General features: G+C 42.6%; 1 protein-coding gene across 1 annotated transcript in view; it reads right to left on the bottom strand.

The window, feature by feature from the left end:
- fam189a1 (family with sequence similarity 189 member A1) overlaps positions 1-15,977 on the bottom strand; it is a 91,159-nt gene that overhangs the window by 4,195 nt on the left and 70,987 nt on the right. The window contains exons 6-11 of the mRNA XM_030095286.1: positions 9,403-9,510; positions 7,507-7,667; positions 5,073-5,208; positions 2,413-2,491; positions 1,228-2,010; positions 948-1,019 (exon numbers count right to left, since the gene is read on the bottom strand). Coding sequence (XP_029951146.1) covers positions 948-1,019; positions 1,228-2,010; positions 2,413-2,491; positions 5,073-5,208; positions 7,507-7,667; positions 9,403-9,510 — 1,339 coding nt within the window. The remainder of the gene's footprint in view (positions 1-947; positions 1,020-1,227; positions 2,011-2,412; positions 2,492-5,072; positions 5,209-7,506; positions 7,668-9,402; positions 9,511-15,977) is intronic.

Here is a 15,977-nt window from a genome sequence, read left to right as displayed (position 1 = left end):
AACAAACCGTTTCTCGGGAAGAAAAAGCCATGAACACGAGACAGGTTCATGGGTGACCAAGGTTCACTGGCACATGAGGGGAACGAAATCTGGGTGGTCTGAGCTAACAGATTAGCTCCTGTAGCTCAAATTGCTGCACAAGTAAATGGCAACTCCCACAGAAAAGTGTCAGAATACAAAGTGCATTATGGTCTGTTGCAAAGCAGGTAGAGTTGATCAGTGTATTGATTTTGTAGTTTTAAACTGTGTCTTTCAGGTTATATTTAAGAGAATACAATCTCAATGCTGTGTAGCAGCATATATAAGTATACTGTACATGATGCTTATTTTCTAACTATTCGGTGTACAAATTTCTGTTTTTGGCTTTCATGATGAAATGTTCTTACTGTTTAGTAAAAACCGTTTTTTGACGTACAAAGGTTACAGTTGTGCAAATTATATTGTTTTACAGGAAACTATTATTATAGTAATGAGGAGAGTGAATTTCAAAAATTCACTTCTCATGCCGTGTTGAGTCAAAATGTTCAGGTCAGTTCAGACAACTTTAACCATCCCTTATTTGCAATTTCTTTCGTTGTTCATTTGAAACACACACCCATGTTAACAAAAAAAAAAGCAACCATAAACAACCACAGTTAAAATGTTAAAGTATTAGTATTAATACTTAAGATGTAAGAAATGTTTAGAAAGTTAAAGATTTAAATATTGCGCTGGCCAATGTCAGTGAATATACTGTACATCCATATAGCAATACAAGCTATAAATAGAACAATACAGAAGGCAACATAAGGCAATAAATAGCCAATGATGTCAAAAAGGAGATACAATTCAGTCAGAAAAAAAAATCAAAACAGGTTTAGTCTGTTTTTAAAAGTGCATCACACATTTTGAATAGACTGAAAATGAGTGGACTACATTCATAATCATTCAGCAGTGTGTGACTGTACCCTGTTCTGGTGATGTATGGGTTGAATCCTCAGCGACTGGGTTATTTTCTGAGGCCGAGCCACAATTTTCTCCTGTAGAAGGGAACAAAAATACTTAGTTTGGTCAAAACAAACAAAGACGGAAGGCAGGGACAGACAGAGGCTGGGATTGTTTGGTCATGTGTTTGTGAAAATCTAGTGAGTGACTGCAGAAAAGTGACAGAAGCAAAAACTCTGGTGAAATCTGTCTTCATCTGCATAGGTTGCAAAGAGCTGCATGTAACGCGTCTGCTGCACTTACTTCCTGTGGTGGTGGAGCAGGAGATGGGGTCGCTGGTGGAGCGGACAATGCGAGCCAGTTTGCGATACCTCCTGGCTGCCCGGAGCCCCCGGGGCCTCTCCGAGGGCGAGGGGCCACTCTGGGCTGAGGTAGAGGGGGGCTGCGAAGTGGATGAGGGCGACCAAACGCTGAAGCACAGCCTGGGGCCCCGGGGCCTGGTGGGAGGGGACGGGGACAGAGAGGGAGCCAGAGGGCTGATCGCCGACGTCCCGCCGGAGGAAGCCACGGAGATGGGGGAGCAAGGCTGCGGCGGCGGGGGGATAGTGACGGGGAGCGTGAGCTTCCTGCTCATCATCCGTGCTTTAATGAGGGAGTGTGTGGAGGGTTTAGGCGGCTCCTCCGGTAAATTTTTGGCCGATGCCAGCTCGTCACTGATGTGCATCGAAGCCCTGAGGTCCTCGGATGGATGCGAGTTCTCTGCCGAGTCCTCCTGGTCCAGATTGCTAAAGTTTTCCGAGGACCAGTCTGGAGAGCGTTCCAGCGACTCCTGGGTGTGCGAGGACTCGCTGTAGCCGGTATCGCTGGGACGGGCGTCGGCGTGAGGCAGGCTACGGCGGCACCGCGAGGAGTCACGCGTGCAGAGCTCCAGGCTGGTGCAGCTTCCATCCGTGGGGGCCGTGTGGAGTGTTCCGTAGGGGGAGGAGTCCGAGCCCTGGACCTCCAGGGAGCACAGGTCCTCCGAGGAGCAGGTCTGGTCCTGATCGGCCACCTCTGACACCATCAGCGAGGCACTGTCCACCGAGGCTGGAAACAGGAGAGACGGTTCAGTGGGCTTGACTCCTGACGGTGTCTCTTTATGTCTGAAGAACTCCTGTTTCCCTGTCAGGTGTTTGTTTTCTGTCTGATCTACAGCAGTTGCTCTGAATGCTGCAGGGAGAAATAAAAACCCAGCTTCCAGGAAAACGCTTTGGGCTCACTCTCTCTTCAGCTGCACCTGTATGCTTCCAGCATTCCTTCTACACCACAGACACACTTTCACATGGACTCTTCATGACAGCTGAGAGCCGCATCCTGCTTTTCCTGTTTTAATCCTCAAGTCTTAAATGTACGTACTTTTGTGATTTGTATTTCTCTTACCTCTCAACTTGACGCATGGCTAAGACATTTAAAAAATGATCTTCAGCGTTCATGATAACTGTTGTTTACCCTGAGTGCTGAGTCCTGCTGTCGTGTTCCTCTCGCATAAACTGGACTCGGTGGCCTGCTGCTCATTGCTGGTGGTGACCTGTGAGATAAAATAAGCAGTGGAGATATACAAACGAGGACAGTTTATTTGTACAGTACTGCCAAACAAAGACAACAAAAGCAAAGCCGAGCTTCAGTGTACTTGGACGCAGAAACGCCTCATCAAAGGTATTGTGTCTGATATCATCTGAGACCAACACTCATTATATCAAAGTCCGAAAGCAGCTATGAGAAGGCACACTCTGAATAAAAACTTTTTTTTTATATATCAGGTGTGTATGATCAAATAAACAATTTAATGTTTGTTCTTTAATGGTCCGACCACCCAATTTTTATATATTTTCATTGGTTTAACAATATTTTATATTGAAAATGTGGCTGATTCAACAAGATTTTTGTATGAAAGCCTCTGCCATCCAGATGGCCAATTTGAATAAAGGACGACTCAGTGTTGGACGCAAATAAAGGCTCCACTTTTTATGGTCTTTATGTATTTCATAACAGCAATTTGACACTCAGCCTTCAATAACACAGAGTGATCTGTAGAGGGCTCTGTAAGACCACAATACACTTTACTTTCTCCCTTTCTGGGTGCTGTGGCACCAGTGAAATTAATACACTACTAATATTGCTCATAAACTTTTACTTGACCAAGCAGTTTGACTGAGAACCAAAACTCGTGACCTTTAGGTGACCTGGCCAAAGAGCAGCTCAAGATTTAAAACAGCACGGATTGACATAAAAACAGATATTACAAATATATAAACCATCGTAGAAGAGTAACATTTATTCAGTGTTCAAAATATCATATGTTAAACAGTAAAATAAAAATAAAAGATCATATAATTCAGTTTTAACAGCCTGTTGCTTCAGTCCTCAAAGCGAGGAATAGGTACAGTCGTTACAGTGATAAAATATATTAATAAGTAAAAGGCTGAAAGCAAGTGTGATGAAATTGTACTTCTACTATTTTTTTTAAAAGAAGAGAGCAAACTGAAAAAGCTGAGATGTAAACTAGGTATGGACTTTGGGGATGAGGAGAAACTTGAAGCGACCAGCGGACTGATTGTCCAGCATGAAGAGAAGAGTGGAGCTATAACAGGGCTTTACCAGTGACCAGCGACAATGTTCTGAATGAACAGAAACCATCGAGTTCATCTGGCTGAATGGAGAAAAGGCCACTTCCACAAAGTACAACCTAGTATCACGAAGGGTTTGATCAGAAATGGTAATAACAGCGACTAAATGCTTTTTTTTGAGTTACAGTATATGACATATCTGTGTTTCTTCTGTGTTCTGATGGTTCTTTAATAAAACCAATCAATTGCTTGCTGTTTCCAATTTTTTTCCCTTACAGTTCGCTCGTAATCTAATTTCAGGTGAGAAAACGTTGTGTTGGATCTTTTTTGAAGGGCGCAGCTTAAAATAGGTTTTGAGAGAACTATGGATTTAACATGTATAATGGAACCGTGGATTAAAAGCCCAAGGTGTTAAATGATGTTGAGAATATAACGGAAGATAAAAGGATTTGCGTGCACATTAGGCGGTTATTTTTAGCTGGGAACAATGAGATGCAGCAAAGCCTGGGCCTAAGAAAAAAAAAAGAAGCTCTGATCACTTCAACTTGACAGTCAAGGCAGACGACTGCAGCGAGGCTGAAGCAGCAGATGACACATCGTCTTATATTTGCTGTAACGTTTGACTCACAGGCTCCATACAAAAACCCTCCCTGAACAGCTGACAAATCAGATGGCTTGGTGAAATTCATGTTTAACATGTGAGCCTCTGAAAACAATTTTTTCACATTCAGGATCTAATTAAGCTCGAAATCGACTTGCTTTTGAAAGATGTCTTCCTAAAATATATATTTTTCAATTTTTAACCAAAATACTGATCATCAGCTTACACAAAGATTAAAAAGTGCACAGATAGAATCAAAACGACTAACATAATACTGAGGAAACCTGAGCTTATTTCTGCTCCTCATCTAAAATATTTACCCAGTGCCTGCTTTCTTACAGGATGGCCTCAGATGCTCAAAATCCATTTTGGCAACAGTTTGATCGGGTAACATCTGCACTTCTTCACGCATCTTCCAAATCCAATTCACAGAATCCATTATTCAAGATTTGTTCCAAACATCGAGACGAGCAGTGCTTTTGTGTTAATTTGAGGAAAATATAAACATTTGAGACATTTCTGCTCGTTATAGGAAAAGTAACACTTTAATTTTTTATCTGTTGCTTCAGATAAACATTTCTCATCGTGCACCTGTGCATCTGATTGATGTGATCCCCTTGAAAATACAAAGAATATCTGATGTGCATGCACACTGTGTATACACAGTGGCATTCACAAAGCCTTATTTCGTTTAATACCACTTTACTGTTGTGTGGTAGCACTTAATGGTGAACAGGACTGTAAGACCTTTTAAAGCAATCTACTGGGACAATTTCTATATTCAAGTAATAAAAAACAAAATCTGTGATTCTAGCTAGTTTTAGCACTTCCAATATATTTTCTGTGTTCAAACTGTCTCACAAGTGAAAAAAGAACAGCCATTAGATTACACACTCTGTTTTCATATTTTCAGGGATAAAGAGCCGGACGTGTTTCCTCACCTGACTTGCGGGGGTCTGACCCACCACAGATTCGTATGGGGGGGGCAGGTCTGTGGGGTACAGCGTCCCCGGGCTGTTGATCGGCACCCCGTAGATGGCACTGAAGGGCGAGTGGGGAAAGTCCAGATGCAGACCTCTGCCGGGGGGGGGGGGGGGGGGAAGACAGCAGAGAGTCCATCAAGCAATATGGCGGGAATATAAAACTGGAATACACAGAGTGGAAGAGTGGAGGGAGCGCTCGGCCTGTCACACTGCATTGGGTGATTAAGAAACCAGCAGCGCTGGTGTGAATATCTAACTCGAGAATTCAGTACGGGATATTAAAACACTGGGTAAGGAAGTAGAGGAGAAACGCTCTTGTCTCTGGCACTCCAGCCTCGATATCACTGGCGCAGTGTTATAACCCAACCGGTCTTACGCGGTGCCAATTAAGAGCGAGCAGCCATGCGTGCTGTCGTATCTTTTAATTACAACCCCATTCTCCTCTAAAGTGGCAGAGCATGAAATACAACCTGAGAGTTTCCACCAATCATCGGAGGCGTGATGATGTCATGACACATCGCCGGCCCCGAGCACGGACGCCGTAAACGCGTCCTCCGCCTTGTATATATTTATGGTGTAATTGACAAACAGATGTGGCTCCCAGCCAAATGGCCACCGCGGTGGCATCTCTCTGGTACGATGAGGAAAATGGAGGGAGGGGATTGTCTGATCTCCCACAGCAGAGGGGAAGAGAGGATGTCACAGCTGCTGAATGGAGGGAAAGGCTCTGAGCTGACCGGGGAGGATGGTGACACATGTGATGGTCACGGGGAGGCAGTAAACACACACACACACACACACACACACACACACACACACACACACACACACACACATACACACACGCGTGCCTAATGTGACAGTTTGGTCTCTGGGCGCAGATGCTGCTTCTGGCATCGACATGCTCCACACTTTACAGAGAATTCTGGGGTTCAGCGATCTGAGCTGAATATGAATGTTGTTCCACAAACAAATTAATTAGGTTTCACCCTTTCATCCACTCCCGTTCTCGATCAGCTGGCATCCTTGTTCTTGGGTCTGGTTCCCCTTTGTGATCAGTTTTCTACTAATTATAATGATCAATAAGAGAACTCAATCCCTCATTTGAACACAACAATTACATGAAATTAATACCTTCATGTAAAATGCCTGTGGAGAAATGGGAGGTACTGTTTCCATGTATTGCCTTTTTTCGCGTTCTCTCAGTTAATGTAATGTTTAGAATGTGTCTGTTGTTCACTTTTTCCACTTGCTTCTGGTCAAACCCTGCCTCCTGGTATCAGTAGAAAGATCTCAGCCTGTCCGTGCATTTGTTTTTTTGCTCTGTCTCCAGTGTTTTTCACCTGTTCTACTCTCTTATTTTAGTTCCTGTTGTCCACCCTCCTATCTACACTCCTCGTGGCACCTTTTGTTTTGTATGCCAATATTTTTTGGACTCTAAATCATCTTTTATTAGGTGCCATTGTTCCATCCATCCACCCATCTGTGCGATAGATCAGTATTTGATGATCCTGTTCTTTTAAAAAGCGAAAACATTGTTAGCCGCAGAACACTTGGACACCGTTTCTGAAGGAACTCCGCAGGGAGCTCTTCCCCAGCGTCCCAGAGCGGAGCGAACCGCAGGCGTTCTGTGGATCTAGGCTTGATGAAATACCTCTGTCTCTTATTGTAACCCCAGACAGACTCCACCCCACTGAGATAGGCTGACACTATCACTTCCAGGATCCACAGCTCTTTAAGCAAACGGCCGCATGGTGTCCGCTGTTGAAGAAGAAACTGGAGCCTGTCCGATTCCTTCATGACTGTACTATTTGATGCACACACACACACAAAGCACAAATAATTTCATCACATTCAGTAAACTGAAGACTTCTGGTTTCATTACTTTTTGCAAAAACATTTGAAAGTCATGTGAATATCACTGCCCTGAGTTGTTTTTAATGCTCACTGCTTTTTTTTTTTTTTTAGGAAAATAACTCGAGGCCCAGTGTGAACATCTGTCCTCTGGGATTTGCCTTTTGCTTTCCTTATAAGTAGTAATGTCTTCCTTCCACAATGAGCAACTCACCCTGACTGCAACAACTGCACACATTTCATCTTCCTGATCGTCTTCACTCGTTACCAATTTTTGTACAAATAAATGTGGATTTTCCAGAAGAAGATGCACTTTAGACTAAGAAATGTATTTCAGGCAGCAAATTCATACTTTAAAGGTCTTAAATGAGACTGTAAATACATCTTTTTCTTGTAACTATCAGCTATCAGGTTACAGTTATGAACAAATCAGCAAATACATGTTTTACTTGTGTATTCCTGAAAGTACTCGTGAGCGCCGGAGGGCTCCTCGGCAAGTCGACGATGAGATGTCGATCGTTGGCATTCTGCTTCTCACCTCTGCCCGTCCATCGAGGGGGTGCAGGTGTACTCCGGGGGGTAGTACGGCGGCGGGGGAATGGGGGGGATGAACTCATCAAAATCCAGTGTTTGGTGGAGGATGGTTCCATGGGGGGTCATGCAGTCCGCGTTCAGGGCTCGCGCTCTGTGCGGCATAAACTGAAACGCAGCAGAAAAGGAGGCGTTATCAGGACTTTATTGCGCGCGCCGCCGAGTCCTCGGTCGTTAATTCATCATCTCAAACTCCATGATTAGGCTAATGTGAACTTTTTATAGCACCTCCCAGCTGTTATTTCAAGTGATTACACGTGTTCAGATGTGCACAGTTGGTGGCAGAAACAACACAAGAGGTCAACTTTTTCTTTCCGGTCGGCTCACTCAGACTGCTCCGAGTGGAACAGCGTTCCAGTTACAGCCAACCCGCTTCTCTAATCTCCAGACCGCCGCCGCTGCCACCTGCCTAAATTTACTGAGCTCAAGAAAAGGTTAACACTTTTTGGTGGTAAATGAAAACAAGGCCACTCTTAGAGGCCCGATAAGACGGCTGGAGATAAGACACCCAGCTTTTGTTCTTTACTTCTCTGTGAATCAATACTTGGACACCACCGTGTTCGGCCACTCTAATTTATACAGGTTTTCCTGCCTCGGTAAATATTTGCTTCAGCGTTAGCTCTCAGAACATAATGTTGGTTTTTTTTAATGTTTATATAGCTGTCCAGCTTACGCACAAATGTGCTCAGTCTGCTTAACCCAATTGAAATGCCCCAACTTTGCTTATTATGAGCCGTCACCTACCAGCAGCTCTCTGTCAGAGTAGTTTGGTCTAAAATTGGTCTGTCTATAGCTCAGATAATTAATGCTGCACGCTGAGGCAACGTCTGCTCTAAATTAGGATCTTATGTCAAGATGAGAATTACTTTCCACTTCATACTTTTAAATGTTTCAATATTTTAATGGCTAGTGATGGATGGAGCCTCTTACCACCGTCTGTCTACTCTTTAATAGGAAAAGAAGTAGGAGAAAATCAAGAAATGGCTTTCATTGTTTTTAACTGGGTTTCTGATTATTTGTCCAAGTTTGAGGAATTACAGCATGAGACTTAGGATTAGAAATAACAGCACAACATGTTCTTGTTAAAGGAGTCATGTGAAACAATCATTTTCCCACTTCAATGTCAAGTTGCAATGAACATTAATGATTTCACAAAACTTGAATCTGCACCAGTCGAATTAAAGTTTCACCGGTCACCTTTCAGCCTGCTACCGATCGCCTTCCTCTTCAGTCTACTGTCAAATCAAACACAGCTCAGAACACCTGTTTTATTATTCTGACTCGCTCAGTGTGCCCAAAATTTCCAGCTAGTTTGGTGAAATGCGCTGAAGCATCTTGCGTCAGACAGCCAAGCTGTTTTAACATCACGCTGGCACCACAGCTTTTGTGAGTTGTTGATGTTTTCAGGGACATAAAATATCTCTAGTTTTTATGAAACCCAAAGGGACGTGATGCAAATTTTTCCTTCTGGCAGAAAAACATTCAGCTGTTGGTTAACAGCCCCATTGTTCCACGTGAAATGACCAAAGAGGGCCACAATGAGAACGGCGCTCTTTTTGGGCAGAAATCCAACGCTCGACACATTTTGTGTGAGAGGTCCTGCTGGAAGCTTCGCTGTGCGCTTACATTAAACTGTGTTTACCAGGGAGGATGAGTCAAACATAACTCTCCAGTATCTTAAAGGAGATAAAAGTGGCCGCATCCTTCCTGAGCTGCCTGTGTTTGCCATGATGATGGTAATCTCCAAAGTGGAAAAAAAATGACTTTCTTTCAAATGCACGGCGGTCGCCTAGAAGAAAATAAAGCCAGCTATTGTTGTTTCGTGCCCCTCCGTCATACTCACCATCTGCAGCACATCAGTGGAGACCATCTGCATACAGCACATTGCAGTGGCGAGAGCGCACACAATGGTGGAGATGACGTTAAGGGCGCACACGCTGAAGAGCAGCTCCTAAAGGAGACGGGGGAGAGGAAAGGACTGTTAGAGAGACGGCAAAGGAGAAGAAAATGTGTGACACATCAGCGAAAGTACATGGGTATGAGACGGAATGCGAGAATATGGGAGTAGAGGACAGTTTCCATTCAGAGAGGTAAGAATGGGGAACATGGGAAGAAAAAATGTGATTATAGAACAAAAGGGGAAAAGAGAAAGACGAGGAAGAGACACAAACAGCAGTGATGCCATCAGGAAGATAAACAAGGGGAGAGGAAAACAGCACTGCAGTGAGGCAACTCCTGCTCAAATTCACACAACACTGAATAAAGTGCAATCAGCATGTTAAAGGTGCTGTAGGCAGGATTCCGCATCTCCGCCATCTTGCTTAGGTTTACCTAAGCAAGATGGCGATTTGACCCATCTAAGATGGCGATTTGAAACCCAGCACAGCCAATCCTGTCGTTTTCTCTGACATCACGCCCTTATGCAAGTTAAGCCCCTCCCACAAGAACGTGCGACGAACGCCCCTCGACCAATCACTGTGAGAGCCTCAGGGGCTCTTCTGATTGGTCAAAGATACCTGGAGCTGTCGAGATTCCTTTTCAGCTCAGAACAGAGACAGATGGAAACGCTGCGCCCTCGCGGTAGTGCAATTATGCTACACTCCTAAAGGATTATCAATGGATACTCTAACATTTAATCCAAAGAAAACACAGAAAAATTAGCACTGACTAGCAAAATCCTGCCTACAGCACCTTTAACATATGAAAAACAACAATTAAAAGATGAAAATATAACGCATGCCATAAAAGGGGATGGTGCAAATCAGTTCAATAACAAGAGAAACAAGTTCAGAAACAACCAAGGTTAAGCATGGACAGATACACATCCACACACACTGGCAATGCAGCGAAAAGCAAGAGGGACAAACCGGTATTGAATCTGTCAGCAGAAATAAATGTGCACGCTGGTGAAATACTAACCCAGCGCCCTGAATCAGAGAAAAAGACTTATGACTGCAGTCCCATTATCCTGCTGTTTGTGGGACTCTTATAAAAGATGGGAAATAATCATTTTAAGTGACTCACTTTATAAATCACACCAGGTCCCAATGAATGCTAAGTCCCAATGAATAAACCTTCAACAAGTGTGCTGAATGAATTAATTTCAACGGGATCAGTAATGACAGCAGCAGAGAGAGAGGTTTTGAGAAAAGCAATTGTCTGATGCACATTATGTGTTGAAGGGATGGAAACTGGAAAATGAAAAAAGGTAAATACGATACATTTATTTATAAGTGGTTTTGAGATGAAAGTCCACTCAGATATTGGACTCCGATAAAGTTGTTTTTTTATTCCACAGTGCAGAGTTGATGTCTTCTAATGAACTGACTGACTCAATCACTGTCACTTCACTAAAATCTAAACTAGCAGACAAGGTGAGCCTGTCAGAAGATGCTGAGGAAGGAGGGAAGACAGTGAAGATTGAAGTAGATGAATGTGTCACAGCCTGACTTTCGAACCCACTACAACCACGAATCATTGTTGGCCCACTCACACAAACTGGTACTAGTATGCACTCTGCTGCAGGCACGTCAGACAAAGTCTGGCCTTCAGCAAATACATTAAACCCACTGTTTGTTTACACCTCTAGATTTTTCTGTCGCTCCTCAGTTAACATACAATCTTGGCGTTTTTAGCTGGAACCTAATTTTCATTGAACAGGTCCTTGTTTTTATGTTAACCTGTTTAAATGTTTGTGATGTTAAATGAATCAAGTTGACAAATGTGGACTTTTCAGTCATGCATCTGTTTTTTTAAACATTTTTGATATCCAATAAGTAGTTTCCAAAGATCAAGTGTGTGTGTGAGCTGGAAATTATAAAGTGGTCATGATGCCAGTTGGAGTCAGACTGAAGTTGTGCAGTGCCAACTATAAAATGCAAAGAATACATTTGAAGAATGTTTGGTGTTGGAGGAAAAGTCTGCACAAAATGTTCAGCAGCAGCAATTATGCAGGAGTTTACCATTTTACCAGCCTAAGAGAGAAAAGCATTTCTCAATTCAGCAAAAAACCATGGATAATATGCCACTACTTTGCATATTATATTATATTCACAAGTTTACCTTCTTAGAGTTAAAATATATGCAGATTCATCTAAACAATGTTATTTTAAAGCTAAAGTTTAATTTTTATTACACAATCATATAAACTACACTGTTTCAAACAAACTCCACAGATCCCTCAGTTAGCCGCCCCGACCACTTCCCTGCGACTTGACAGGTTAAACTAACAAAGGAGCATGCCTCACGCCTCTCTGCAGCTACGGTTTAATTTCTCGTATCTCTGCTGGTCACAATACTTCCCTCTTTTCTGCTATCCCCGAGCAGGTATTTACAGACTCTGACAGAAAAGCCCCGGCCGTCCCTCAGGAAGACTTAAAGCAGTTTTCGGGAGGCCGCCACAGTCGCTGGGTAAAGCCTTTTAGAGGGTTTCTAACCTCCAACGGGAGGAAACAGCAGATGTTCTCATCTGTGGGATACAGGGCGGCGTCCAACTACAGACTTTAACTTTAACAGTTCAAGTCTGACAAGAAAAGACATTAAATGTCGAGGAAACTTTTGTCAAAGCCGGAGCTGGAAAAATGTGCATCGATGAGCCTTGTGACCAGTTCACCACTTTTACGTTCTTAAGCCACTTCGGATGGAATGCGTTAACTTCTGGAGACGTTTTGACCCAGGTGTGAAGCCATAGCCGTTTGGTTCTTAACAGACTCACTTGATATTCTCGCTCTTGTCCATTTCTCCTGTTTTTTTTAGCACATCATCTTCAAGGACAAAATGTTCACTTGCTTCTTAATATATCCCGCTCACTAACAGATGCCACAAAGAGACATATTCACTTGATTCAGTTCACCTGTTCATGTTCCTCTTCCTGACAGGGATCTGCAGTCCTTGGAGATGTAACTGACCAAAAAGGTGAAAAACGCCTCTTCTAGCAACATTTAATTAATAAGGAATCCAACTTTTTGGAAGGAAATGCTCGATCAAAATTCAAGGCCCATCCTTCTTTAACTGGAAGCTTCCGTCTCCATCCGTCTTCCGGGGCTCTGACAGATCATCAGGGCATCACGGCGGCGCCACCAAAGACAGACGGATGACACACGTAACCTCACATCTAAGGCCCGGAACCGCCAAGACTACAAATGACTACTGGCTGCCAGCCGCCAACCACGTATATATTCAAGCTGCCACTGCTGAAATAAAGAAAATACTCAGATTTATCCAGTCTCCAGCCAAAAGAACGGAACTTGATCATATTAATTTAGTCAAAAAATAAATAAGACATTTTTGGATCTGGACAAAGAAACCCAGATGTTTTTGCTTTACTCAGGCCTGATAGAGGTATCACTGTGAATACCCTTCAGTAAAGAATAGAACCCTTCATGTGGTGTATATATACAGTAAGTATATACAAGCATCTTGCAAAACATTTCAAAGATCCCAAAAAATGCTTTTTATAGCTGTATGGCTTTCCTTGTTGGCAGCGATTGAGATCACATGAGTCTACACAACAGGAGGCAGGCTGCGAGCTATCGTTTTCAGACCTCACTGATGTGCAGAAACCTGACCCATGGATGTTGAAAAAAAAATCCTTTGTAGTGTCACTATTAGAGTAGAAACTCTGAGGCAGTCTGAATGAGCATGGCCTTGATTTACTGTTAGTGTTCAGTGGTGTACTTATAGAAGTTGAAAAAAACGAGGAGGAGAGAAGGCAAACACATTCGACAGAAGTAGAGCGAACATCCCACAAAATTACAGGCATCAGTCAGCTGTTGATAAAAGGTTCGTTCATTGTATCAGTGCATACCTGCAGGGTGTGGAAAATGTAGCTTATTACTCAATAGATTCATGCAAGGAAGAGTTTCCACGTGAGTGAACTGCCCTCTGTTGATAATCAATCCATTCTGTGATGCATATTTGACTTATTGTGGACAATAAACAAGCAAAGCTTCAGTATTTGCTGGGTTGTAATGAAGTCGGTAAATAAATGTATAAGAAGACATGGGATGGTGTTTTTGCAATGGAAATTTATCAATCATGCAAATATAGGAAGAACCGTTTCTTTGATTTCCCCCGAGATCCAAAATGAACATGACACAATAAATCTTGCTGGGGAAATAAATATAAAAAAACCTCCCCAAAAGCTGTTCAGCAAAGCTGTTCCAGCAGATATTTAACCTCCAGAAGACACCTTGCTCCAGGTTGCTCAAGTAGGTGAATTACGCAGCAAGGTTACACGTCCGCCCCTTTGCAGGAAATCACAAATTACCCCGATACTCCTTCTCACTGATGACTTACAGCCCCAGGCAGTGGAATGAAGGGAAAAACTGAATAGAAATTTAATTTACCCTGCAGAGTAAATGGCACTTTTAGAAGGAATGCAGGTTTTCTAAAATTGAAGGGGGGGAAACCTGAGTAAAGAATAAGTTTAAGTAGCTTACTTGCTTTGAAAATGCAGTACTTTCCATATTCTCTGTTTTCTCGTGCCGATAGAATAAATGTTCCAGGGGTTCATGAGGATCGGCCACAGTCTAACAGTCATCTATAATGACTAAGGACTCTGGGGACTTGGGAATGACAGTTCCCTGTGAAACATAACTCAATATATTTGACTTCTTTGGCACTTAATAAAGGTTTATAGCTCCAATTCCCCATCTCTTTTTAATGAGTTATGATCACAATGACAAATGTGCGTGATCTTTCCTCTTTTCATGCGAATGCTTCATCCTAAGGAGTCTTTTATTTGGTTATCAATGTTTTATAATCAATCAGGGGCATAAAATTAATGGATATGATTGCCGTTATCCAATAATGGCAACGGTAGGACACATTGTATGTCATTCCTGCATACGATCCGAGTCAGGGTAATCTACCGGGATCGTGCACTTGCAAACTAGAGCCGGCCCAGGCTGGAAACACGCTGCATAGCAAGAGGACTGCCTCATGGGGGAAGACAAATGCTGCTGTTGCTACTTTCTACTCAATTAATCTGAGACTGAACTCTCATACCGCTTGGAACTGTTTTCACACAGGATCCAGAGCAGAGGAGGAAGCACAGAGATGTCAGCTTGGAGCCATGGTGCTAAATAAAGGTCAATATGATATTTTGAATGGAGAAAGGGGGCTGGTCACCCTATGAGGCATCATCTGCATTTAAATATCTTATTAATGTGATGCAAATGTGCGATAAATAATCTGTAGGCTGTGTGCATTTTCTTAAAAAGTCTACAAGAGTTAATGTTTTTCATGTTTTCAGACTGTGTTCTTTTGATTAGTTATCATGTAATTCAAGCTGAAAAGACGATCCACAAGTAAGAGGACTTTACCAGTGTAGCACATCTCAAGCGCTTCACATGATCAGCCGTATTCACACGTTTACTAGCACCAGAATATGCACGTACACACACAAATGCTGACGCTGTCTTTTGAGATGCTCGTAAAACATTGAGAGAAACTTGGGATGTTTGCTCAAGGACACGTCAACACAGACATGCTGAGAGGAAACACTGATCCACAGGGTTTGAGTTCCAGTAACTTTGGGTGATTCAACTATATTTATTCTCAAAATAAGAAAACGATATCTGGAGAAGGCTTCCAAGGACACAAGAGCAAAAAGTACAGAAAATACAACAGCAATAAAAAATTGTTAAATGAATTGAAATTAGAGGCATACAAGGATATTGTATTAAACTGCAACACGTTATTAAAGTGTTGGTTTCGGAGAAGTTGTTTACAGTAAGATATGCGAGTGCTGTGCTGCTTCAGCAGGAAAATACAATGCAGCTTTTCAAGGCGTTGCATAACAACATGAAAAAGAAACACCCTCTTGAAAAACAAACAAAAAAAAAAAAACATTCTTTTTAAGTAGTGAAAGTTTGTGCACTCCATTCTGGACACAAATCAAAGCATGTTGGATCGATCCTTCAGACATCTGCTTGCTTTTAAGTGAGTCCAGTCAGGTTTTGGAGGGTAGAGGTGACTGCTGCACTGAGACCAGCCTGAAGAAGAAATATCTGTATGGACGATATATTTTTTTTTCTAAAATTGCAGACCCCCAAATTATGTATGAGGTGAAACAATGCAGGAAATAGTGACCAGTAAGAAAAACAAACTGGTGCACATCCGCTTTTCCTTTTTAACTGCTCCCAATATTTCTAGAAGGCGTTTCTTTTTCCCAGTCAGTAAACATGTCCCTGTTGACTTGCTCAGTAGACATTAAAACGTGACACTGCCAGTTGGTGATGTGTGGAATAGGTGTGAGTGTGAACCGTATAAACGACGATGCATCAAATTTATATTTTCTTCTGCACCAAAGGTGCGGTGTAGTGTACACTGACATCAGACGGCGAGGGGTTCATCACCAGACGTGATATATTTCAACCATCGTTCCAAATCGTTTCAGGTATTTTATAGTTCAAT

Source organism: Salarias fasciatus, chromosome 1 (genome assembly GCF_902148845.1).
Source record: "Salarias fasciatus chromosome 1, fSalaFa1.1, whole genome shotgun sequence".
In the NCBI taxonomy this organism is placed as follows: Eukaryota; Metazoa; Chordata; class Actinopteri; order Blenniiformes; family Blenniidae; genus Salarias; species Salarias fasciatus.
This window is presented reverse-complemented; position numbering and strand designations above follow the sequence as displayed.